Source organism: Bufo gargarizans, chromosome 5 (genome assembly GCF_014858855.1).
Source record: "Bufo gargarizans isolate SCDJY-AF-19 chromosome 5, ASM1485885v1, whole genome shotgun sequence".
Taxonomy (NCBI): domain Eukaryota; kingdom Metazoa; phylum Chordata; class Amphibia; order Anura; family Bufonidae; genus Bufo; species Bufo gargarizans.
This window is the reverse complement of record NC_058084.1, coordinates 418,726,840-418,752,640: the sequence shown is the minus strand read 5'-3', so window position 1 is coordinate 418,752,640 and position 25,801 is coordinate 418,726,840. Positions and strand designations below refer to the sequence as shown.

Below are 25,801 nucleotides of genomic sequence, written 5' to 3'. Positions count from 1 at the left end.
CACCAAAAATTCAAAAAAAAAAGTTTAACATAAAAACTCTCCCCTTCTTCCCCACTCAGCCCCTCTGACTTTTTTTGCTCCAATGCTCTCATGTATCGCACAGGGCAAGGGCTTTTTTGTTTATAATTTTACACTGCTAGTCGGGGGCTTCCCCTAGTGTACAGCGGATCTCTGCAACTGGTGCTTACCGCTCAGAGCACACTCCTGCCCCCTTAATCATGTAAAGAAATACAAAAAAAAAATCAATTAAAATAAAAAGAAATTGAAAAATTGTTTCAATATATAAATGCATTAAAAATAAAAAAGATATTCAAAAATTGTTACAATATAAATTGAATTTACCTAATTACCTTTTAAATATCAATTCTCATAATCACTATTGGAATTAGCGCTTGTCAATTTTTGATCTCACATCTCACGGAATTTGTTCCCTTGGTTAACACTTCTTCCTGCACATCTTGAGTAGATTGGTGACCTGCCAAACATACAGGTATCTGGTTTATGTCTGATCAATCAGTTTCACCCATGACGAAATAATAAAGTTTTCCTTCATTGTTGATCATGTTGAATTTGCTTGTTTACACAAGGAAATAATCGTTAAAGGGGCTATCTGGGCAAAAATAAGTATACCTTTCAGTTTGAGATATACTGTATCACTAGATCTCATCTCCGCTCACATGAACTCATCCACTCCACAAGATGGTCCTTCTATCTTCCAGTCCAGGGAGTCTCAGAGTGCATCACCACCTTACTGGTTTGCATGGGAGGTCAGCAGGTGGTGCCAGAATATTTCACGCAGTTTTGGACATACGCTGTTTAAAGAGGGTCCACAAGGATGTAAATCAGAAAGTTGGTGACACGCTCTCGCACTCTCTCTGGACCAGAAGACAGAAGAGCAGAGCAGTGGGCATGATGTGAGTTCCGATCCAGCTAGCTATAAAGACTACTAAATAAAGTTTATTACAAACTGAAAGGTATATGCAAAGTGAAATAAATGTCCTTATTGTTGACAACCCTTTTAACCCTTTCTCTGCAAAGGAAGTATCTCATATCCTTGCTAGATCTCAGGCTGTGTAACAGTTGGAGGTTCAATGCAGGTCTTGTTTTAAAGATGACAATCACTAGCTGCAATAAATCACAGGTTAAAGTCCTTAGAGTGGGGTCTCAGTGAAAGCTGTATGTACCTGCCGCTTTCATTCATATGTCTATGTACTCTAGCTTGCGATTTATTGCAGCTAGCACTGCCATTATGGTCTCGTTTAAAGCTGAGATTGGCTTGAAGCTCTAGCTGTTACAGAGCCTGAGATATGCAAGAATAAAGTGACAGTCCCCCAGTTCGGCCAGAAGAAATGTCAGCCGGGGAAGAGAGGGGGCAGTGGGTGATGTGCTGACAGACTGCAAGAGGAGAGAGAAGACTCTGTGCATTTTAGCAACCTCCTTCAATCAGAGACCATACTTGCACATGTACGTACGTTTTTAGTTTTTTTTTTTCCAGAAAAGGGATGTGAAGGTGAACACTTGCTCATCTAATCACCCCTCTGTGCCCATTTAGGCTGTTTATTGATGCCATGATCCAGATGTTTACCAGTCTCCAGATCACGGCGACAAATAAGTTGCACTAAATGCACTACAAACAAGAAACATCAATAGTTTACAATGTATACTGTCCCTTTTCCATTCAAACCTAATCTATAGAGTAGAATATACAGACCACTTCTCTAGAGATACCCATTACACGCTGCAGTGATACCAATAACCATTATTACTAGAGACTATATTTAACCAATAACAGATGGAAAATATTTTTAACAGCAAGAAAAGACATTTTGACTCACAGACTGTCGCTGTTATTTTCTCTGCAGGACGCTCAGGTGTTTGGTTCCATAATACGGGAGTAATAAAGTACACGTATGATACCAGTCTAAAAGCTGCCTTATATTAGGTTAATTAGGATTACAATTTGTGTAGGAGGATAGAAAATAGATACTAAATACATACTTCTCAATACTTGCATGCTAAAGTTGCTTGGTGCATTTACTGCAGTTTCTGCATTTCTTTAACACATGTACCATTCAATGTACACTTGTGATATGTATGAACGCCTCACATATTACAACCTTTTGCGGACTATATTTTATTTATCATAAGGACACTGTTTCCTGCAAAGTTTCATACAGGTGATTGTGTGAATTACTGTAATTAGTAGGTTATATTTTTATAGACAGTATGTTTTGCACTCTCAGAAAATGTAAATTTTGGTAACATAGAGGCTGTGTGCAGTATACATTGTCAAAGCATACTGTATGCGGATGATGACCATATAATACATGGCCTGTGTTCCAGTGTTTTTGAGAGCACAAGCTCTTGTTCATGTATACATTTGTGGTATATATAATATGAGTTTTGCAAATCTTGACATATTACATTTATATTGTTTTTATGCATAAACTTTTACTTTGATGTGAGTTTTAGTTGCAAATGTTTGTTTGATGCATTTTTATTTATGTCACAAAGTTATATGAAGGTGCACATGACTGTCAACAGTCCGTCAAGACAGCTGCAAAATCAGGTTATCTGTTTTCACAAGATATAGGACATATAACGGTTATGGGGGTTAACTAAATTTTTAAGGATTTTTGTCAATCTAGTTTATAGGTTGTTTTAAAATTATCAGCTTAAAACCAGATTTTTGTTCTTTCCAGTTCTAGTGATTGTATTAAGATAATGTGCATTTAAATTTAGGTCTAAGTTGTATGTATGAACTCTACACATAATAAACATTTATATTTAAGGGTTGTGGACCATATAACTTTCTGCTTGGGTAGCACTTTTACCCCTAATATTAACTGATATGCAATTTGTATGAAAAATTACACTTTGACGCAAAGTTGCATGGAGGTGTTTGTGTGTATAAAGTGCTGATTAGCATCTTGACAATATGCCATATGTCTACTTTCATAAAATATAGGGTTTTGGGGGGTTCGTATGATTTTTAAAACATGTCAAAATGATTTTTGAACATGTCAAAACTGCGAACATTGTCCTGCCTACCAGAGGTGCAATATGTTCAAACACCCCTGGCAGTGAAATAATTACGGAAGCATTTGCTCTTTGAGACCTGACACTATTGCTTGTAAATGGACCTTAATGACCCCCATAAACTTAAATGGCAGGACCGGCTTGCTATCTTATGTGTGTGGGGTCCTCCTGACTAACTTATCTACGCTTGGTTGAGCCAAGTGTGCATGTGTATGGAGAAGTCAGGAGGGATAGCTGTCAGCCGAATGAGCATTTGGCCGACAACCATTGAAGGTGTATAGGCAACTTAAAAGGGTAGTCTGGTGTGATAATTTTAAATAAAAACGAGGTCAAAGAGGGACAAAATAACAAACAGTGAGTACTCACTTTACTGATCCCTTTCTGCTGCTATTCAGTCTCTGCTCCAGTCCACGCGCCTCTTCATTAACTCTTCCATCCAATCACTGGACACACTGGTGTGCCTCAGTCAGTGATTGGCTGAGTCGGGAGGACAGGCCGATTCTGGTGTATTGAATCAGAGAAGAGGAAGTGGATAGGAGCAAGGAGCAAGGACCTGCATAGCTGAATACCAGTGATGGGGGGGGGGGGGATAATGTGAGCACTCATCATTTCTCATTTTTGCCCTCTCCGACCCCATTTTCAATGTAAAATTATCACAGCTGAATACTTCTTTACTGTGAGGCTTGGAATATTCAATCCTTGTGTTCTGTTTGCAGACTCTCACATTCTGAGATGTGTGGAGGAAACTGTCTTTTACATAATACATACACTTGATGCCTTCCTTTCAACTTACTTATTTTGTGGAAAATCTTTCATAGCCTTCTCTATTCATTTAAATCAAAGTCTGCCTTGCCTCCGCCATTCTTTACAATGCCGTTACACTTGATGTGTCGTTTTGCGGTTTACTTTGTGATCACACTGCCTTTCTTTCAATCTCTTTTGATTTCTCCTCATCACACCACACGGACCTCCTTCTCCTGTGAATATCTGATTTTGTACGGCTGCGGCCATCGTGACAAATCCTACCCTGAATGTTGTTGCCATAGTAGCATAGGTGTGTTTTCCTACGTTTTATATTATTCTGGCCGAGTGGCTGTAGACAGGCGGGTATACATACAAATGTGTCATTAACTCCGGAGACAACCATAGCATCAAATACAGAAAATCAAATACATTGAAACATAAATGCAAAGCTACCAATCCTGTATAATTAAAAAATAAAATAAAAAAGTTGTCGATAATAAATAAAGAAATAATAGTAAAGTTATCGATTTCTAGACAATTTACTCTGTTCTTTCCTGTTTAACCTCTGCAGTGTGTCAGGATCAGCTGTCATCTTCCAAGTGCGCTCCAACATCCAGAATATGACCACAGAAGATGTGGTGAAGGCAGCAGGTACGCCTCTTCTGTTTTATTGCCAGCTATACTTTACGTAAATTGCCTACCAACACAAGGATTACTTCTCCATGTGGAAGGATCTGACGGATTTCATTTGCTGGATTAGCTTTTTGTTAGCAAAGTGGACCTTCCATTCTTGGAATAAGGGTCATAATATAAAGTTACGTTCTCCAGTGCAGAATCAGCATAGGGCAACCTCCAGCTACAGGGCCTGGGTGCAACTAACAATACATGCATTCCCTATAGTTACTGTCCCATCTGCAGTCATGTAGTATATACAGTAATGACGTTAGATCTTAGGAGCCTTTAGGAATTTGTTCTTTTTTTCTGTAACCAATGAATGTTGTTTTTGGTCAGAAAAAAATGGTAGGGATGTTTGAGAAATATGGGGTTCATCCTAAGTGCGCTTTCTTTGAATGCTATTTTGCCTGAAAACTGGAGGAAGTCTAGTGCCCTATGCAGCCTTCCCATTGCCTCAGTCTGTATGTCCTCCTTTCATTCCTTCTGTATGATAGCCCTATTGTTCTCTTGATAGGCCTAGAGAAAAAATCTTGCCTTTCATTGATTGGGGTAATGTGTGATGCTCTAATTGAGTCACTTTAAGGAGCTCTCTTTTGCGCTCTAATGTGGGAGGGAAACCCCACACCAAACATAGAAGGGAAAGGGAAAAGGAAATATGGCCTGAAAACTAGGGAAGGAAGATGGACACCTCCTAATGAAAACCCTAACCAAAGCCCTGACTGGCTACTAGTATCAACAGACCCCAAAGGTAGGTGAGTTCATACACAGGAATAGCTAAAGTCCTATCTAACCCTAAAGGACCCTGGTACTAATGACAGGAATGAGACAACCTGTTCCTCCAAAAGGAAGGATGAACGGGAGTCTTCCTGAGGCCTAATACAAAACAACAAGGAAATGCAACACACAAAAAAGCCAAAATAAAATACAAAAGGGAAATGTAACACTTAACTTCCAAGAAGCTATGGCAGCACCAGGAACTCAGCCGAGATCCAAACACCAGCTATCCACAGGTCCAACTGAAGCTATAAACCGCACAGAATTGTGGGAGAAACAACTATAAATAGGAAAAGCTAAATGATCACAATAGCAACACCTGGAAGTTAGGGTGTGGCCAGTAACAGAAACAACACAGGCGCCTATTGATCCACAAGGTAAACCTGTCAAATCAAACGTGTTGCCAGTCTCAAAGATCTCCTGACACTCACTGTCGCAGGGACGTCCGTATATCTCAGTACGTCCATGACACTCTCTCTCTCTGGAGTGATGGTCTGACTGATGGAGTTAAAAGAGGCTGTTTGCTGTGCTAAAACTCCAAGTAAAGAGGAAGTGCCAGGACAGAATGCAGAATACATGGAGAATACATCACCAAAAACAATCCACATATTTGTTAATAAAAAAAAAATGACATCGAAAATTTAAATAATTATGGAAATGTCCCTTTAAATATAATTTTGCAGCGAAGATGTTTTGTTGAAAAGAAAATGGCATACAGTAAGTACCCTAGTGCGAGGTTATCTGCAAATAGGTTTGTTTTTTGATCATGTAATGTTATGTTATTTAATATTATGTACACCCAGCATGGCCTGGTATGGTTGGCAGGGAAAGGGTTAAGCACCCTGTTCCATCCTATTCAGGGGGGCAGGAGTGGGCAGGTCCTACTTTCTGATGAAAGAGAGAGTAGACTAGAGTGAGTATGTGAGGAGGGAGAAAGCAAGTCCATGTACTCCTTTTCCTTAGGCCTCAGGATGCAGAGACTAACCGATCTCTGTGAAAGTTATTGCTTCTGCTATAGCAAGCAAGAAAGTGAGAGGGAAAGCACTTAGGGGCACATTTATTAAGACCAGCGCGTTTTAGATGCCAGTCTTAATAACGCTCTGTGCTGGCGGTGGTTCTGCTGTCTTACATTTAGACCTTTTTTTTGCGCCTGAAACAAGAGTAGAAAATGGTGAATGAGATGGGCCTGCCAGCTCATCCCCCTTCCTGGCCCACGTCACCCCCACAATTTTAGACCTGCCGTGAGTGAGACGAAGTTGCAGATACTGACACAACTAACCATCTGCGCCTGAAATACCCCTAATTTATGCATATTTCAGAATAGTAAATCACCTCCTTAGAATCTGCATAGCCAAGCATAGGAGTCAGCATGGTAACCTGCTACTACAGCTTACCAGGGATTTCAGTTAAGACACCTGTCACACTTAACCACGTCCTGGCCACAGGTGCCTCTAAAGACCTGTATCCCACAGTGAATACTACAGCCATAATTGCCTGAATACAGTTACTAGCCAGAGATTCTAGGGAGAGAGACTTTAACAGGATAGCACCATTATTTGCTACCATGCCAGGCTCCATAACTCACTAGCTGGGAAAAGGATTTGCACCATGTACAATCAGAACTGTGCTTCATTATTGTTGGGTGTACTACAACTCCCATTTTGCACTTAAGTAAAAGAGACATTTGTTCTGCTACATCTGGCCTAGTTTTCTGACTCTTACACCATACGCTGACCACCCGCATGATTGTAACTGTGACACTGTGCAACTGCCATTCCCATCCTCCACTCCTGTTCCTCATGGGTCATTGCATATGAAATGTGAATTTTTCTGACCTTATTTCTTTGTACCCGTCAGAATTATTACAAAGTCTTGACATTTACTCTTGCAGAAAATGTAGCTTTAAAATAGCACCGTGATGTATATGAAAGGCTATGTATTAACAGGAAAATGAAGTAAATAGACAGTGAATGACAGCTCGACAGACTCGTCATGCCAGAATGCCCATTGTGCTTTGTGTATCCTTTCAGCTTCACTTTTGAGAGGGTTTCCTTTACTTTTTAAAAAATGCCATGGTAGCTCCTTAGAAACCACCAGTGGTGCAGATGCCAGAGCACACGGGCTAATTTCCATGTGAATGCTATAGAATTCATTGTTTACATGCAAATTAGTATTTATTTCTGTTCGTTCTATAGCACCAGCATATCAGTGTGTACAGGTTGTGCTCGCTCACATCAGTCCCTGTCCTTAAAGGCACTCACATTCTTATCAGTGTGTTCCTCAAACCCTGCACTACTATAGTAAGTGAGCTGCCAGATCTCTCCAGGACCATTGTGATCTGGCAATGTCACATTCTAGCTCTGGTAAGCAAAAGCCCTCACATATTTAGTCTGCTTCATAGCAACCAAGGTCAAAGAGGAATAGAGTCAGAATGACTAACTAATGACAAGTTCTGCTTTGGTGGAAGATGCATTCAAGATTTAAATTGTAATTGCGACTAAATGGTTTGTCATTAAAGTACATTCCTGATTGATTCCTGAATATCTTAAAGGGGTTTTCTGGGGCCAACATACCGATGATCTATCCATAGGATAAGTCATCTTTATGAAACCACTGGGGGTCCAACACCCAGCACCCCTACTAATCACCCGTTAGCGAAAGACGCAGGTTCCAGAAGTAAATAAATTATTTTTAAAACTGGTGTAAAGGAAAACTGGCTTAGTTGCCCATAGCAACCAATCAGATTCCACCTTTCATTTTTCAGAGCTCCTTTGGAAAATGAAAAGTGAAATCTGATTGGTTGTTATGGGCAACTAAGCCAGTTTTCCTTTACACCAGTTTGATAACACCACAGCTCCATACATTGTGTAGTGGCCATTCTCGGGTACTGCAGCTATTTAAGTTATTGGGAACTGAGCTGCCGTACCCTATAATGTGAGTAATTTTTGGATGGACAAATACTGCTGCATGCAGTGGTTTTTGCCCAGCTGAGAGCCTACTGGCACAGACTCCTTGATATCTTAACGATAGTGTGAATTTAGCAAAAACTTGTGATAAATTACTGCATTTCCCTTTGCTTAACTTGCCAGTGTAAGAATATGGGCACTTTTCGGGTATTTATTTTTATTATTGCATTGCACTAGTTATCTTGGGCTAAAATGTATTTTTCCAATTGGTCTTTATTAAATATTTTCAGCATTTTGTCTTCTACAACCATCGGTTTCACCACATCAGCAGACAGTTGCTCCTCCTTCTCGGTGAATTCCATCAGAAAGCTGATCTGAAGGCTTGATCCGTAGTTTGTATCTTTATTTTCTTACCAGCTCATAAACATACAAGCTAAATGATAATCAAACTGATAAGAATATGAGCTGTCAGGGAACTAGAGAAAAGGGTACAGTCCAAGCCTTTCGAGCAGCTCTGATACGTTTCACTAAGGCCTCATGCACACGGACGTTTTTTTTTGCGGTCCGCAAAAGCGGTTTCCGTTGTTCCGTGATCCGTGTCCGTTTTTTCTTCCGTGCGTCTTCCTTGATTTTTGGAGTATCCACGGACATGAAAAATGAAAAAAAAATCAAGTTTGCCTTTGAAATTATAGGAAAAAACGGACACGGATCACGGACACAGATCACGGACACGGGTGACAATCTTGTGTGCATCCGTGATTTTTCACGGACCCATTGACTTGAATGGGTCCGTGAACCGCTGGCCGTAAAAAAAATAGGACAGGTCATATTTTTTTCACGGCCAGGAAACACGGATTACGGATGTGGCTGCCAAACGGTGCATTTTACGATTTTTCCATGGACCCATTGAAAGTCAATGGGTCCACGAAAAAAAAACGGAAAACGGCACAACGGCCACAGATGCACACAACAGTCGTGTGCATGAGGCCTTAGGAGAAGGAACAGTCTGCCGATGCAGTGAAACTGAAAGCTGTAGAAAAAAAAGAACATTTTTAATAAAGACTAATTGTAAATATTTAGCACAAGATATATAGAATTTCATAATGAAAAAATTGCCCCCAAAAGTGTTGATAGCCTTTAAAGAAGCTCTGTCACCAGGATCAACCCCATTAAACCAGACATACTGGCTGGTAGGGCTCATCATGCTGATTAAACTGTACCATTATTTTGTCTGCATGTTAAACGTTTGCAGAGAAATGAGCAATTCGAGCACTCAGAGGCGGGACTGAATAATCTGAGCACTGCTATGTAACACCCCCTGTGCTCTGCACACGCCCCCCTAGCCCTGCCAGTCAAGCGGAGGGGGCGTGTGCAGAGCACAGGGGGTGTTACATAGCAGTGCTCAGAGGATTCAGTCCCGCCTCTGAGTGCTCAAATTGCTTATTTACATATGAATAAAAACGCAAATTTCTCTGCAGCCGTTTAACGTACAGACAAAAGGAAGGTATGGTTTTATTCAGCATGATGAGCCCTACCAGTCAGTATGTCTGGTTTAATAGGGTTGATCCTGGTGACAGAGCCGCTTTAAATGCTTTGACCGTGTACCTCAGGATGGAAAACCTACTGCAATGGTCAACAGATCACCAGTGTAAGGTGTCAGCGCATACTGTCCTTTCTGTCGTTCCCCCATGGCTATCCTTTATACTAGATTGATTTTTTTCAGAGGCCTCATTACCTACAGCATGTTACCTAAAGTGAAGTGGTAATTTTATTATACTATTCTGTTTTCTATGTGATCTTAATTTAGAAAAATAAAATTAAAAAAATTGATCTTTAGTAACAGGATAGGCAGATGACAAATAGGTCAATTAATCCAGTCAGTCTGCTGCCCAGGAGATCAATATCACTGACTTGTCATTACAAGAATAATTTACTACATGGCAATCCACTCAACACATGTTCATCTCGCTCCCTGGTAGCACAGCAAAGGCGAAATTCACAATCACTCACCTTTGAACCGAACTTAGATTTCTATAGAACCTGGTTCATTGCGGCGTGTGGTTTGAAGTCTTGGCGCTGTAGCATGGACGCTAGAATGCAGCCATATTACGGCGGTCTAGCACCAGCCTAAGGATGCCCACACACACAGGCCCTGATTTCTCAAGGTAGATGTGTGCTGTGCCGCCCTATATAAAGCCTGCGCTGCCGGAGGAGGCATATAATTTATGATGACGCACAAACTTCTTCATAAATGGCCTTCCTCCTCTGGCAGTCCGTGCACCGGAATGAAATCTACGGCATTTTGGAGCTGCTGTAGATTTCAGTCATTATTCACGGCAGTTTCTGGAGTAAATAATAATGAATTTGCCTTGGCTGGTGGCACTGCACCTTTTAGTATATTTGGCAAGGGCGGCATAAAATGCAGATTGAGACTAGAAAAGTCACAAAGGCATTGAAAAGTCACAAATCTGGTGTATCTGAGACTTTTCTACAGCAAAAAGAGGCATAAGTGGATTTATAAATTTTTTTAAGCTTTTTTGGTTTGTAAAAACAATCCCAAAAGTCTGTGCTGTTTTTAAAAACCTTTTAATGGGTGTCAGTTTTACAGTCATACATTGTTTTTCAATAGGTTTTCTTTTTTCGGGTGTTTTTTTATTTCTGCTATAGACTGGAGCTGTTGCTTTTTGCCTAAAAATACTGCAGAAAAAGCCAACTGCCAAAAACCACCAACCCCTCAAAAACGCCAGAAAAAAACCTTCAGACAACTTCAGTTTTTGTAACATCTAAAAATTAGAAACAGTTACTTGTTTAAGTCCTGTAAATGCAATCGGATCTCCAAAATTGGACGGCTCTCATCCATAAAATATTGTGTAGTCAATATTCAAGTACAGTCTAGGTGTTAATCTAGAAGGAGAAGCAGGAGTGCACAGAGTGGCTTGGGCCCGCCCTCAATGCACTTAACAGCTCATTTGCATATGGATTAAAAGTACTTTTTCTCCTGAATGAAGAAATGGATCAGTAAGGGCCCATTCAAACAAACGCCAGGGGCACTAGCCGTGTGAATCCCGTATTGTGGTACAAACCTATTGACTTGAATGGGTCCACGAGCCGCAAGATACGGCAAAAGATAGGACCTGTCCTATCTTTTGTGGTGCGGAGACACAGACCTGAAAGACCACGGAAGCGCTTCTGATCCATGTCTCCGCTCCACAAAGGATAGGACATTCCGTACTTGCTTTCCCCATAATATAACAATTGTGGAACATCCTATGACTCTGCGTTGTGTCATTCCTCTGATATTCCTACTCTAAATTTTGAAATTGACAACTAGGTGTCCCTACACACTCTCTCTATTGTCTAGTTAGTGATGTCGGTGACAGACAAGGGGAATGGTACGGGTATGTTCTTTTTTGTTCTGTGGATTTTGGTTGGGGTTCCGAAAACACTTGCAAATCAATTTTCCCCTACTGGTTTCAAAAAACACACATCGACTCTACATCAAATCTTCCCATTGACATAGCCAGGATCAAAAGCCACGTCAACTGCATCAAAAAATGTGTCAAAAACTATGACGGAATAAAAACTGTCACGCATCAACCTAGCCTAAGGGCTGTATGACACCAACATATTGTCTGACAGATCTTCTGACCAGTCAGATGGCCGTTTACACACACAGATCTTTTGTTATACCCGCCAACTATTGGTCAGATAATCTGTTGATGTAATACAGCTAGAGATGAGCGAATTCGGCTGCTTTGTTGAACTTCGACAAGAAATTAAATTAGTTATCAATTACTACGAATTGCTTGCCCTTGTATGGAGCCGGCGCAATGATGTCATTTAACCCCTCAGATGCTGCGTTCAGCTGCTCAGGAGTCAATCAGGGGTTTAAAAAAAATTATACTCATCTCATCCACTTGATTGGAAAGAGGCCATCTTCTCCCGTCTTGATTGAAGAAAACCCACCAAAGGACCTGTGGTCAGCGTGATGACCTCACCAAGTGATCACGCGAGCAGTGACGTCATGACTGGACCTGTGTGAAAAACTGAAGGAATCTGGAGGCAAAGCCCTTTTAACTGATGGTTGCTAGAAGATGTACACTACAGTAAATTGTTATTCTTCAGTTTTTCTTCATGTGTGTGAAAAACACATCAAAACTGATTGCACCCGTGCTGAAAAAATGGAAACGCTGAACACAGTCGCAGACAAAACTTATTGAACTTGCGCACAAAACCATCCGTTTTTCTCTGAACAGACCCTGACTCATCCCGTATGGCCTTAGGCCACACATTAGCTGCGGATTTACCATCATGGATTTTCATGCAGCTGCATCTTCAGCGTCGTACAGTACCAGCAAAGTGGATAAGAACGCCAATATTTTTTTTTAAATGTAGTAGAAAAGCTGTGGTATTGCGGATTTGAAATACAGAAGATTATTTTTGTGGATTTCACCCTTCTCAAAACCGCATGTAATACTGTTTTTGTTGCTTTTATGTTTTATTTTTTTTTACTTGCTGTAAACGCAGTCTTAGGCCTCAAGCACACGACCGTTGTATTGGTCCGCATCCGAGTCGCAGTTTTTGCGGCTTGGATGCGGACCCATTCACTTCAATGGGGCCGCAAAAGATGCGGACAGCACTCTGTTCCGTGGTCCGCAAGAAAAATATAACCTGTCCTATTCTTGTCCGTTTTGCGGACAAGAATAGGCAGTTATATCAATGGCTGTCCATGCCGTTCCGCAAATTGCGGAATGCACACGGACGCCATCCGTGTTTTGGGGAATCCGCAATTTGCGGACCGCAAAACACACAACTGTTGTGTGCATGAGGCCTTAGTGATACCTGAAACAATATCACCTGACCCAAGAGAGAGTCACCAGAACCACCCCATAAATTCACATCCGACAATAAGTCAATATCAAAAATATATATATAAAGTTTATTAGACACACCAACAGACACATTAAAAAATTGTATACACTGGTACAGTGGACCTGAAAAAATGAGAAAGCGCCCAACGCGGATCGCCGGAGCAATCCGGCTTCCAAAGAGCCAAATGTTGGGGCATCACATTATGTAGGGTAGTAAGTAAAGTAAAATCACATTCACCTGTGCAGCAGGATATTGTACGCAATGTAGAAACATGCAGGACGAAACATGACAGGAAACCGGAAGTAGGAAACTCACATAGTCGGCAGGTGGAACGCATAGTGATACCTGTCTGGGTTCCTGCTGGAGCTAGATTTGCACATTTTGTGTCCATCATGTCTATGTTCATTCAGGTAGAATAATGGTTCGATGCTCGAACGTTGTATATATTTTTTTGCCTATATTATAAATGTGACATATTGAATAGAAAGTATGGGGGGCATTGGCAGCTGTTATTTATAGGGGGATGGCGGCGCTGCCTTTCCACAGCAGCCAGGTAATGGCTTCTAACATTCTGACAAGTGTTGTCTTGGGGGGAAGGTCACAGCTGTCAGTATAAGGGATCTATGCTAATCTGCTCAGCTAGACACGCTGCAGGAAGAAAATATTGCAGGATGGTAATTGGAAGTAGTGGAGACAGAAATAATAATTCTACGGAAGGGGGGGTTCGGAACCGTACATAAAGCAATGCTCGTCTATCCACCTGATCAATTGTCATGAGCCATGTGGATGAAATTAACCGAAATACCTTGGATAATTATGTCTTCTCCATATCTTTCTGTATGTCAGTCACTGTCACAGGTAACGCAGAACAGAGATCTCTGTAGCCTTCTGCCTAAAATAACTCCACATCCCTTCAGAAAAGCCTCCAGGCTGCACTCGGCGGTCACCAAGTTCTAGCTACAAGTCCAGTTAAAAAGTGTTTAGATTGACATGTGCCACTTAGTAAGCAGCTGGAGAGGAGCAAGCAGCTACCAAATTGGCCGATATGGAACCCATAAGTACATTATAATTAACAAGCCGTCTCTGATGGCCGCAGCTAGGTCACTAAAAGGGCCGCTTTGTTAACGCTTTGGGGAAGATTTATCAAAACTGGTGTAACGTAGAACTGGCTTAGTTGCTCATAGCAACCAATCAGAATCCACCTTTCATTTTCAAAAGGAGGTCTGAAAAATGAAAGGTGGAATCTGATTGGTTGCTATGAGCAACTAAGCCAGTTTTCCTTTACACCATTTTGGATAAATGTCCCCTTTTAATGGGGTAATGCATGACATGATTTTATTTACAATGATCATTATGTGTTATCTTCAGAATTCGTCACACGTTTTATTTCCCTGGATGAGATTCTGTGTAGGGCTCATGCACAGAGTAAAAAGCTGTACAACTATACATGGCTCCCCTATGGTTCTGTATTACAGAGGACCACTCACCTAGAGTATGCTGCACTTTGGAAAAAAAACAAAAACAAGAACCTCAAAAAATGCTCCAAAAGTATTGAAAATGTCCCAAAAAGTTTATAATGTAAGCTGAATTTGATAAGAAAACGATAAGAATTCAGCTTAAGGGCTCATGCGCATGAACGTGTGCCGCCCGTTCCGTGCATTGGGAGCTGCAACTTTTTTTTTTTAAATAGATCTATTGGAAAATGTTTTTTTTTTTCCAATGCCATAATACAGTACAATATAGTACAATGAAATAATAAAAAGTGCATTCAGAGGAGTTCATAGCATTTAAAGGGGTTGTCTCATCACAGACAATGGGGGCATAGTTTGATAGATGCGGGTCCCACTGCTGGGACCCGCACCTATATCGGGAATAGAGCCCTGCAGGGTGGTGGCTGGAGGACTCCGGTCCGGCCACCACCAAGCCGTCTCCCCAGAGAAGTGAATGGGAACGCATGACCGGCCACTGTTCTCATTCACTTCTATGGGTCCTACGGACTGGAGGGTGGCTGCGCATGCGCAGTGCGCCCTCCACCACTTTTGGGGCTCCGTTCTCGATATAGGTGCGGGTCCCAGTGGTGGGACCCGCACCTATAAGACTATGGGGGCATATCCTAGCGATATACCCCCATTGTCTGTGATGAGACAACCCCTTTAAGAAACTCAGGGCCAGATTTATCATTAGCTCAAGTCAGAATAATGGAGTGAAAAAGTCTAAACTTTTTGCTCAATCGCTTAAACTGCGCAACATTTTGTGACTTTTATTGGCTCTGCACTATGCTCGCCAGTTTTCTGAAAGTGGCGTGTTTTCTTATGTTAATGAATCTCTAGACAGATTTACTATTGCAACAATTTAAAAAGTCGCAAAAAAATTCGCAAAATCACTCCAGTGCGGACGATGCTTATCTTATGCGACTTTTTACAAGAACATGCGACTTTTCGTAAAGATGTGCGACTTTTGTAAAGCTGCTTACTGAAGGATAAACTGCTACCGTCAAACCACATTTATCACAGTCTTAAAGGGCCGATCATAAATCTGACTTGGCTAAAACTGACTTTAGCAACATGTGAAAGTGGAGTGAGCTGTCAGAGTCATGATAAATCTGGCCCTCAGTTCTTCAGAAATGTTGTGTACCATTATTATTAATAGTAAATGGATTTTTCTTCAAATGTTTTAATTTATTTAATCTGGCGATCACCGCTAATTAGATCCAGGCAGACAAAACACAAGCAGCAAGATTTCAGTCTTTTGCAGTTCATTATTTATTTCATCTTAATAAATGATGTATAATGACCTTTTAAACGATGGTGAAATTTCCTCCTTAAGCAACAGGAGATGTTTGGATGGGAATAGGCAGCAAAATCTTCTGAGTTCGTGCAGTACTCTTCTTTATTAGTGCTGCCCTTTTCTTCGTAAAAGCCTCGATACCGCAGTATAATTGCTGATATTAATGTCAATGCCTACCGTGTGACAATGAATTATACCTAGTGATGTAACAGGGGACAGTTATACCCAAATAGTTTTAGTACCAGACAAGTATATACAGAATAGCCGAACTGTACTTGTCATTAGTGTTGATCGCGAATATTCTAATCGCAAATTTTTATCACGAATATTGACACTTCGAGAAATTGCAAAGATATAGAATATAGTGCTATATATTCGTAATCACAAATATTCTCGATTTTTTTTTCATCAGTAACCTCCCTTCTTACTTGTGGGCCAATGAGAAGGCTGCAATGTCTGTCAGAGCTTAGCAACATCCCTAGCAACCAATAGGAAAGTTGCCTACCCCTTACTATATAAGAAACTCCCCAGCAGCCATTTTCTGCAGTTTTTTTGCAGTTCTGAGAGACAGCAGTGACATTGCTGTGCTCTGTGCTTCCATTTAGATCCTATTCCTTATCCAATTACATTAGATAGTTAGCTCATATACTGTATATATATATAATACAGATAGTTAGTGGGAGATAGTCAGTGTAGGTTATATCCTGATATAGGGTAGCTGATAGGTTCCAGTGCAGGGTGTTAGGTAGTGTGATAGGAATTACTGTTTCTCTGCTGTCCATACATACATGCTACAGACATAGTGCTGTGATGTCACAACAATACTTAGCGCACCAATCAGTAATATCTACTCAGACCTGATAAAATGTGAAGTTGCATGCATTGCGCAAAAAATATGCGCATCATTAGAGCCCATTTGCGCAATCGCAAAAATAATGACTGGAGATCACAAATTCTAGAATTTGTGAATTTATTGCGAATATGATGCGAAAAATTAGTGAAATATCGCGAAAATTAATATTGCATATGATGCGAAAAATTTGTGAAATATCACGAAAACGAATATTGCATACGCCGCTCATCACTACTTGTCATTTGGCACGACTCCCCAATGCTGGTGAATCTACTACATTATCTTAAAGGACAAGTTCATCAAAAGGGATTTTCCGGGAATAACTAACTTTTAAGTAATGGTTGAAACTTACCTCCACTATGGAAAGATTCATGCTTACCTGTTCTCCACTGCTCTGGTCCTGCATGCTGGCTTCTATTTGCCCATCTTCCAGTCAGGCATAGACATGGTCACTTGCTCTGCTGCAGCCGAAAACTGGCTTCAGCAGGGACATGTCCACAAGCGAGAACCATGATTCTAGGAATATTTGGTTTTCAATTACTTTATTCTTTCATTAAATTTAATACATTTTTGAGGATTTTGCAATAAAGGCCTATCCTTAGAATAAGGCATCAATTTATGATTGATGGGGGTCCCCTTAGATCTGTACAGCTTAGCCTTGCTGAGCCCAGTCACTTTAATGGGCTAAGCTGGATTTCCCATTAGACCAACACTCCTATGTGTGTCGTTTCTCAGGACAAAAAAAAATAAAGGCAAATAGTCAAAGAAAAGTACACAACGTTGCCGGGCTCAGACCCCCACTGACCAGACACTGATGGATAGGATAGATCAGGACAGCAGTGCTTAGCTGTCTCTGGTCTAAGGGCCACGTTGTCAGTTTGTACCAGTCTCATGGGCCACAGTACAATATGAAGGGGTATAACCATGTGAGACATTCATGTTTAAATGCCTTAAATGTCTGAATAGGTGGAGGTTTAATTTTGGCTTGGCAGAACAATGGAAACATGAGCATTGCCCAAATCCCATAAGCTACAATATTAGGAGCAGCATGCATGTATGGCCACCTCTCCGCCTCATCTCCTTCTCTTTATAGGGCCATACAGGGACCCTCATTCTCCCAATATGTGGGAGAAGGAAATCTCAACTATCAGGTATTATTGTCCCTGTAACATTGCCAGCTACATTGTGCCCCCATAATAGTGTCAGCCACATGTATCTTCCAAGACCGGCTCTAGAAAGTCGGATGTGGTTGTCTTTTATGACAGACGTGTACTTCTGAACTGTACAGAGAGGCATGCCTTTGTCGTGATGGTCAGGGGGCGCATAAAATAGCATGGTGACCCACATGTGCCCTTTGGGCCACAGAGTTTGCACCACTAAGTAACATAAAATAAAATCTACACAAACATAGCAGAGGATTCTTTACGGTAAGAGCAGTGAGACTATGGAACTCTCTGCCTGAGGAGGTGGTGATGGTGAACTCACTAAAAAGAGTTCAAGAGGGGCCTGGATGTATTTCTGGAGTGTAATAATATTACAGGCTATAGCTACTAGAGAGGGGTCGTTGATCCAGGGAGTTATTCTGATTGCCTGATAGGAGTCGGGAAGGAATTTTTCCCCCTTAAATGAGGAAAATTCACTTCTACCTCACAGGGTTTTTTGCCTTCCTCTAGATCAGCTTAAAGGATAACAGACTGAACCGGATGGACGGATGTCTTTTTTTCTCTTTATAAACTATGTTATTTATTTAACCAATTTAACTTTCAGAATAACCAGCCAGTGCAAGTGGCAAATTTAACCCTGCTACATCTCTGTAAATATTCCACAGTGTTGAAAACTCTGATTTAGAACTACTGTAGCTAATTTTGTATGGGTAATTTTCTTCCTAAAATCTAATTTTTCTATGCTTATTGTACATTAATGAAGACAATTCTGACATTGTAATATGCCCTGCGAGCACAAAAGCCAGTTCATCAGAATGCCTGGCATGTTCCCAGCTCTGAAAGCCCGTAACCCAAGGTTGGTGGGATCATTCTATAGGCTCAGCCGCACTGCACAGTTAACGCACCAGTGAGCAGGCAGAGAAAGGAGCTCACTCTGTAGAAAGCCTTAACGCTGATTAAATGAGGATCTCATAATTGCACTTTTTTGCATCCGCGGGCCGTTTTGCAGTCTATCAACACCTTGTCTCATTATGATGGCAAAGTACAAAAAGGTGACTTCAGTCTGACTAGTCTCTAGCGGTAATTAAAGTCTTTTATATAACTTTCTAAGGCTTGTAGGTTTTCTATCGTGTCATGGAATATAACCCTTCCTGAGCCCGATCGGCAAAAAACAGTTGTTAGAAGAAGGTTTTGGTCTTGTTCATTAGTAAACAGACGGTGGAGAAGACAAATCTCTGTATTCTGTGTCCTTTACCAGGTATTCCACATCAAAGTATCCTGAGAGAACAGCATTATATTTTAAGTAATTATCCTGTAAAAATTAATTATATTTCTAAAGGTAGATACATCTATACAAATTCTAGATTTTACATAGTTGGATATTTGTTATCTTTGATATACAGACGAGTCCTTCCTTACCTTTGCTCTTCAATTGACATATCCTGGGATATGTGGAGCAAGATAATTAGCAAGGTTTTTGTTAAAGCATACATGAGTAAAAAAAAAAAAAAAAGTTTGCATAATGACTGTGCTTTGTACAATAATAACTGTGAAGGAACAGTTGTTTTTCGTCTTCCCTAGTTTTTTTTTTTCAGCCATATTATTCCTTGTTTCAGCTGCACAGCCAGATGCATTTCAATTAGAAGCAGAGGGGCGTATCCCTTCTTCCAGAACTGTACTGCTGTGACATCCTTTCTTTTACTTCACTATATGTTTGTTTTTAAGCTCTGGAGCTCACGGAACAGATAATGATTGATAAATCACACATCTTCTGAGTCTCAGTTACCAGGGACAGATCTTGTCTGACAACAGGCAGTGAACTGCAACTAAGGTGGAAGTGAGACCCCTAGTGGCCATGACTTTACAGCTTTTTTCAGGTGGATGTGGGCATATTTTAAAATAAAGTTACCCCATTCTTTATGAAATGAAATGAAATTGTCTGAAACTATAGTATCTCTTCAAACAACATGATTTTGTGATACTGTGTCATGAGATGTCTATCCCATATGTATTGAACTTGTTTCCCAAGCAATTGGAGTTTAGAACCAAATTCAAGGATAGGAAAAGTTGGACTGACTCTATGGATTTATTACCGTTTGTAACTTCATGAAGAAACGTGATCTGAAGTACAACCCCATAAGTTTTGTTTCAATATTCGTACAAAGTGCTATACTTTACACCCTTGTACCCCACTTCTTTTGACAGTAGCTTACTTCTGTTGTCTTCATTCTGCTGCCTACTTCTGCCTTCTTGCACACCACAAATGATAAAGTAAATAGGATAGCATTGCCATGCCATAACAGTAGATATTATTATTTGGTAATGTATATAATACATTCATTCACATCACCACCAGATGGTGAAGACTAATTCATCACTCTGGAGAACACTTTTCCACCACTCTAGAGTTCAATGGCAAAGCGCACTACGCCACTCCATATGGCATTTGGAAATTCAATCAAGGAAAGTCTTAACACGTCTTGAACTCTTGATATGTCATTTCCTCCAGAGATACTTTGGAATTCGGACTGAGTACTGCAGAGGTGGTTTGCACATATTATACATTTCAGCGCTCACCGCTGAACTGCTGTTGCTCATAGACCCTTACCATTTTTTATAATGGTTGGTCAGAGCAGCTCAAGAACAGACTTGAATAACCAATACCTTGAGAGTGCTTAATTCCTAATTTACTCACTGGCACCATTGCGGTTCGCCAAATTTTCCGAAAACAATTTGCTTCGATCCGAATTAATTCGCGACGAATTGCATAAAAAAAATCTACTATTTCCGGGCTGCATAGAGCCTTTATAGTGGTGTAGAACACTGTACCTTGCAGTAACACGCATAGGGAGTGTGCTGGGTTAATGAAATTATACTGTCAGTCAGTATGACATGCAGATGACAGGCATCGCTATTAGAATCACACTGCACACTTCACTTATTTGGGCAGTCACGGGGCCAAAACCGAGCAAAAAACTCAAGTATGAACTCAGCCTTACATGCCGATGTTAGCGTAAAAAAGAACACTCCTTTTACACCCTCGTCAGCCGATTCCACATAGATGTCTACAGAACCTGTTCTATTAAACGCGTACACAAGTAGAGCCCCCCCCCGGACAGAGTGGAGAGGGTGTCAGCAGTAAGTTTATGTTGACGTCACTGATTATTTTTCCCTTCCTCTGATCCGTAAGAACAATAACCCACAAAAAACGAATCCTGTGTGCAGGGGCATAGCTAGAAATGACTGGGCCCCATAGCAAAAAAAAGTTTACAGTACTCCACGTCTCTCCACCGACTGAGGCTGCCGCCTGCCGCTTCAGTTGGACACACACCGCAACAGTGACAGACTCAGTCCCACTCCCCAGCCAGCCCTCACCTTAGCCACTTGAATCGACCGACACCAAACCGTACCCATACTGCATGCGACGCCAAGCCAGCCACCCACACTCCAGCAGCTCGCCTCACAGCTTCCTTGTACGTGCCGCTCCGAGTCTGCGACTCTGCCTCCTCCACTTCTGGCGAACTGCCGCCCAGTCTGCCTCTCTACCTCCGGCTCCGAGTCCGACCGCCCCCTATCACAGCGCCACGCCCGGCCCACTCGCCACATTAATTTTTTAATTTTTTTATTTATTTTTTATCCTCAGTTGGTGGCGGGCCCCCAGTGGGGTAGGGCCCCATAGCCATTGCTATGGCTGCTATGGCGATCCCTACGCCACTGCCTGTGTGGAGCATATGCCTTCACTCGGTCAGCATTTGCTCAATAATCCATCAGTATTGCTAAAGCACAAAATAATAATGTAATATTGTAAAATCCGGTGTCTCCATGATAAATCTGCAGCATGAGGGCCCTGTGTGTCTTCTACACACTTTCAAAATAATCCTTCAGCGGGGCAAATAGATGCCGGATGACCGGGACGCTCCATGACCTTCCAATAAGCTTCTGTCGTGAGCAGCGGTTCATTTCTGAGACGTCCGTATAGCGCAGGGGAATCTGAAGACCCTCTCCATCTCCGTGCACCACAGGATGCCCTCCTAATGATGACTGGGAACCTGTGATGTTTTCACCGGATGATGAAACCGGGGCCTGGTTGGTTGGTTTAAATCTTGACCAACTTTGCGACTCTTCCGGGCTCCAAGCTATCTTGAAGCTTTGTCTTCTCATTGTCTGTAGCTACTGGAGGCCTTTTCATGCCAGGCAGGTTTCCTTTATCTTGGTGGATGAGCAGCCAATACCCTATTTGTAGCAATCTTGACAGGATTCATCTCCAGGTGGAGAGGAATTGTTTTCTTGGAATGCTTTCTCCATCGCAACACCACGTCATTGAATAAACAGAAGACTGGCCGATTCTCTCCTGTCTTAGGCAACATGTAATTTTTATTAGTAAACTCATTAAATATTTAATATTAAATTGAACCAAAACTTGATTAAAGTATACATAAATTCGCCACAACTGACCAAATAACTCAAGTATGAACTCAGCCTTACAGGTCCATGTTAGTTACAAGAAGAAGCGCACTCCTTTTACACCCTCATCAGCTGATTCAACATAGATGTCTACAGAACCTGTTCTATTAAACGCTCATACAAGTAGAGCCCCCTGACAGAGTGGAGAGGGTGTCAGTAGTAAGTTTGTGTTGACATCACTGATTAATTTGCCCTTTCTCTGATCCGTCAGAACAATAACACACAAAAAACGTATTCTGTCTGTGAAGCATACGCATTTACTCAGTCAGCATTTGCTCAATAATCCATCAGTATTGCTAATGCCAAAAAACAAACAAAAAAAAACAGGAGTGGATCTAAAACAGAGATGAGACGTGAAAGAAATAGTTACATGTCTTTTGTGTTTTGTACCCACTCCTGCTTTTGGCTACCAAATCATAAGCCAATTCTGATGGGACCATACAGGTCTTACAGCTGCTACACAGACAGGATCCGTTGTGCGTCTCATTTTTCCTTCCTTCTAACAGATCAGAAGAAAGGTCAAATAAATGATGATGTCAGGCCGAAAGCCAAAATAGTGGACCAGTCATGAAGTGGGGAGGGTGGGAAAAGCATGAGAAGTGCACAGAGTGGACCTATGACATAGTGGTGAGTTGTAAGCAGCATGAGGAGACCACAGAGTGGCCCAATGACAGCGTCTGGAGCTGAAAGCAGTATGAGGAGGCCACCGAGTGGCACAATGACCGAGTCTGGAGGTGGCGGCATCAGGAGAAAGCCACCGAGTGGCACAATGATCGAGTCTGGAGGTGGCGGGTGCAGCAGCAGCATCATGAGAAGGCCAACGAGTGGCACAATGACAGAGTCTTTAGATGGCAGCAGTATGATGAGGCCACCGAGTGGCAAGGTGACATAGTGTGTATATGTAAGCAGCATGAGGAGAACACAGAGTGGCAAGGTGACAGAGTTTGGAGATGGCAGCAGCAGCAGGATAACACAGAGTGGCAAGGTGACATAGTGTGGAGATGGCAGCAGAAGCAGCAGGATCCCACAGGGTGGCACGGTAACATAGTGTTGAGATGGCAGTAGCAGCAGCAGGAGGATACCGTAGAGTGGCAAGATGGCATAGTGTGGAGATGGCAGCAGCAGGAGCAGGAGACCACAGAGTGGCAAGGTGACATAGTGTGAAGATGGCAGCAGCAGGTGGAGACCAAGAGTGGCAAGGTGACAGAGTGTGGAGATGGCAGCAGCATCAGGAGGATACCACAGAGTGGAAAGGTGACATAGTGTGGAGATGGCGGCAGCAGCAGGAGGAGCCCACAGAGTGGCAAGTTTACATAGTGGGGAGATGGCAGCAGCAGGAGGAGACCACAGAGTGGCAAGGTGACAGAGTGTGGAGATGGCAGCAGCATCAGGAGGATACCACAGAGTGGAAAGGTGACATAGTGTGGAGATGGCGGCAGCAGCAGGAGGAGCCCACAGAGTGGCAAGTTTACATAGTGGGGAGATGGCAGCAGCAGGAGGAGACCACAGAGTGGCAAGGTGACATAGTGTGGAGATGGCAACAGCAGGAGGAGACCACAGAGTGGCAAGGTGACATAGTTTGGAGATGGCAGCAGCAGCTGCATCAGGAGACCAGAAAGTGACCCGGTAACAGAGTGGGTCAATGGGTGGCAATACCAGTACCTGCTGACGAAGGTGGGTAAAATAAGGAGCACTTGGCATCAGATGTGTGGCATCAGGCGGGTTGCAGCATCAAAGTAGTAGCTGAGGCAGGAAGTCAGAAAAAATACGGTCTCTTGTATCAAAGTGTTGGTGTGGCACCGTGGATTATCTAGTCTGATGCATCAGGAATTGGTGGTTGGAAATCCTGGCTGATCCACGCCTGATTCATCTTGACAAAGGTCAGTCTCTCCACATTTTGGGTGGACAGGCGAGTTCTCCTTGGGGTAACTATGGCCCCTGCTGCACTAAACACCCGCTCTAAGTGGCAAGGTGGCATAGTATGGAGATGGCAGCAGCAGCTGCATCAGGAGCCCAGAAAGTGACCCGGTAACAGAGTGGGTCGATGGGTGGCAATACCAGTACCTGCTGACGAAGGCGGGTAAAATAAGGAGCACTTGGCATCAGATGTGTGGCATCAGGCGGGTTGCCGCATCAAAGTAGTAGCTAAGGCAGGTAGTCAGAAAATAAACGGTCTCTTGTATCAAAGTGTTGGTGTGGCACCATGGATTATCTAGTCTGATGCATCAGGAATTGGTGGTTGGAAATCCTGGCTGATCCACGCCTGATTCATCTTGACAAAGGTCAGTCTCTCCACATTTTGGGTGGACAGGCGAGTTCTCCTTGGGGTAACTATGGCCCCTGTCGCACTAAACACCCGCTCTGATGCTACACTACTAGCCAGGAAGGACAGCTTTTCCAGGGCAAACTCTGCTAGTTGCGGCCACAAATCCAGTTTGGCTACCCAGTAGTCCAGCGGATCTTCAATGTGGTGTGGCAGGGTGCTGTCCAAGTATGCCACCACCTGCTAGTTCAGGTCCTGCTCCAGGTCTACCTGCTGCTGGTGAGTAGTTTCTTCACTATGCAGGTGAAGAAAGATAGTCATCAGCGAATCTAGACTCAGGCTGCTGCTGATGGAGCTGGTACTGCTCATGCCACCCCACCCTACCCCTTCCCAGCAGCCATAGCAATGGAACGTGAGCGCAGAGGGCCCCCGGTCAGACCTGCGAGAGGATGGACAATGGGGCCGATAGGCAGCGGCCAACTGACTACATAGGATGTCTCTGTAGTAGTTTCGTTTGTGCTCCCTCTCGGTGTGTGAAAAAAAGGCTGCCATTCTGGACCGCTAGCGAGGGTCCAACAAGGTGGAGAGCCAGAAGTCAGAAGCAAGTGAGCATGCAGCGGGCCATTTGTGCAAGTGACTTGGAGGGATTCCCTGTCTCCATCTCCACTGCATACTGCCACGGTGTGTCCGGGTCCTCTGTCTCGTCTTCCTCATCGTCCTGTAGCTCCTCTGGCTGCTCCTGCTCCTCCTGTCCTGTAAGCTGAGTAGAAAAACCACACATTTGGCTACACATTGCCTGTGCTCCAATGTCCTCCTACCCCTCCTCCTTCTCTTTCAGTTCAGCCCCCACAGGGCTCATATGACAGTGAGATCGAGGCGCCACGTCTCCTCTCCCCTGACCAGCCATTGTTACCAGTATATGTTCCAGGAAATGAAGCAGTGCAATGACATTGTTCATTCCTTAGTCCTGGCGACTGACATATAACAGGGCCTCCTCAAAGGGCCTGAGCAAACGGCAGGTGTCACGCATGAGCGACCACTGGCTGACATCGAAGTTACACAGTGGAGTGCTCCTATCCGCTTGCATCATCAAGAAATTGTTGATGACCTTTTTCTGTTCGGTCCAACTTATGGAGGGTGGAATTCCAACGGATGGAAACGTCGCATATCAGCATAATTGTGGGGATTCCGTTCTGCCGCTGCAGCTCAAGGAGGGTGTGTTTTGTGGTGTACGAGTAGCTGAAGTGCATGCAAAGTTTCC

The 25,801-nt window shown here is 42.6% G+C and overlaps 1 protein-coding gene across 1 annotated transcript in view; it reads left to right on the top strand.

Moving 5' to 3' along the window:
• The window catches only part of PTPRN2 (protein tyrosine phosphatase receptor type N2), a 1,552,619-nt gene that overhangs the window by 945,341 nt on the left and 581,477 nt on the right, over positions 1-25,801 (top strand). Inside the window, exon 11 of the mRNA XM_044294005.1 lies at positions 4,355-4,434. Within this exon, the coding sequence (XP_044149940.1) occupies positions 4,355-4,434 (80 nt within the window). The remainder of the gene's footprint in view (positions 1-4,354; positions 4,435-25,801) is intronic.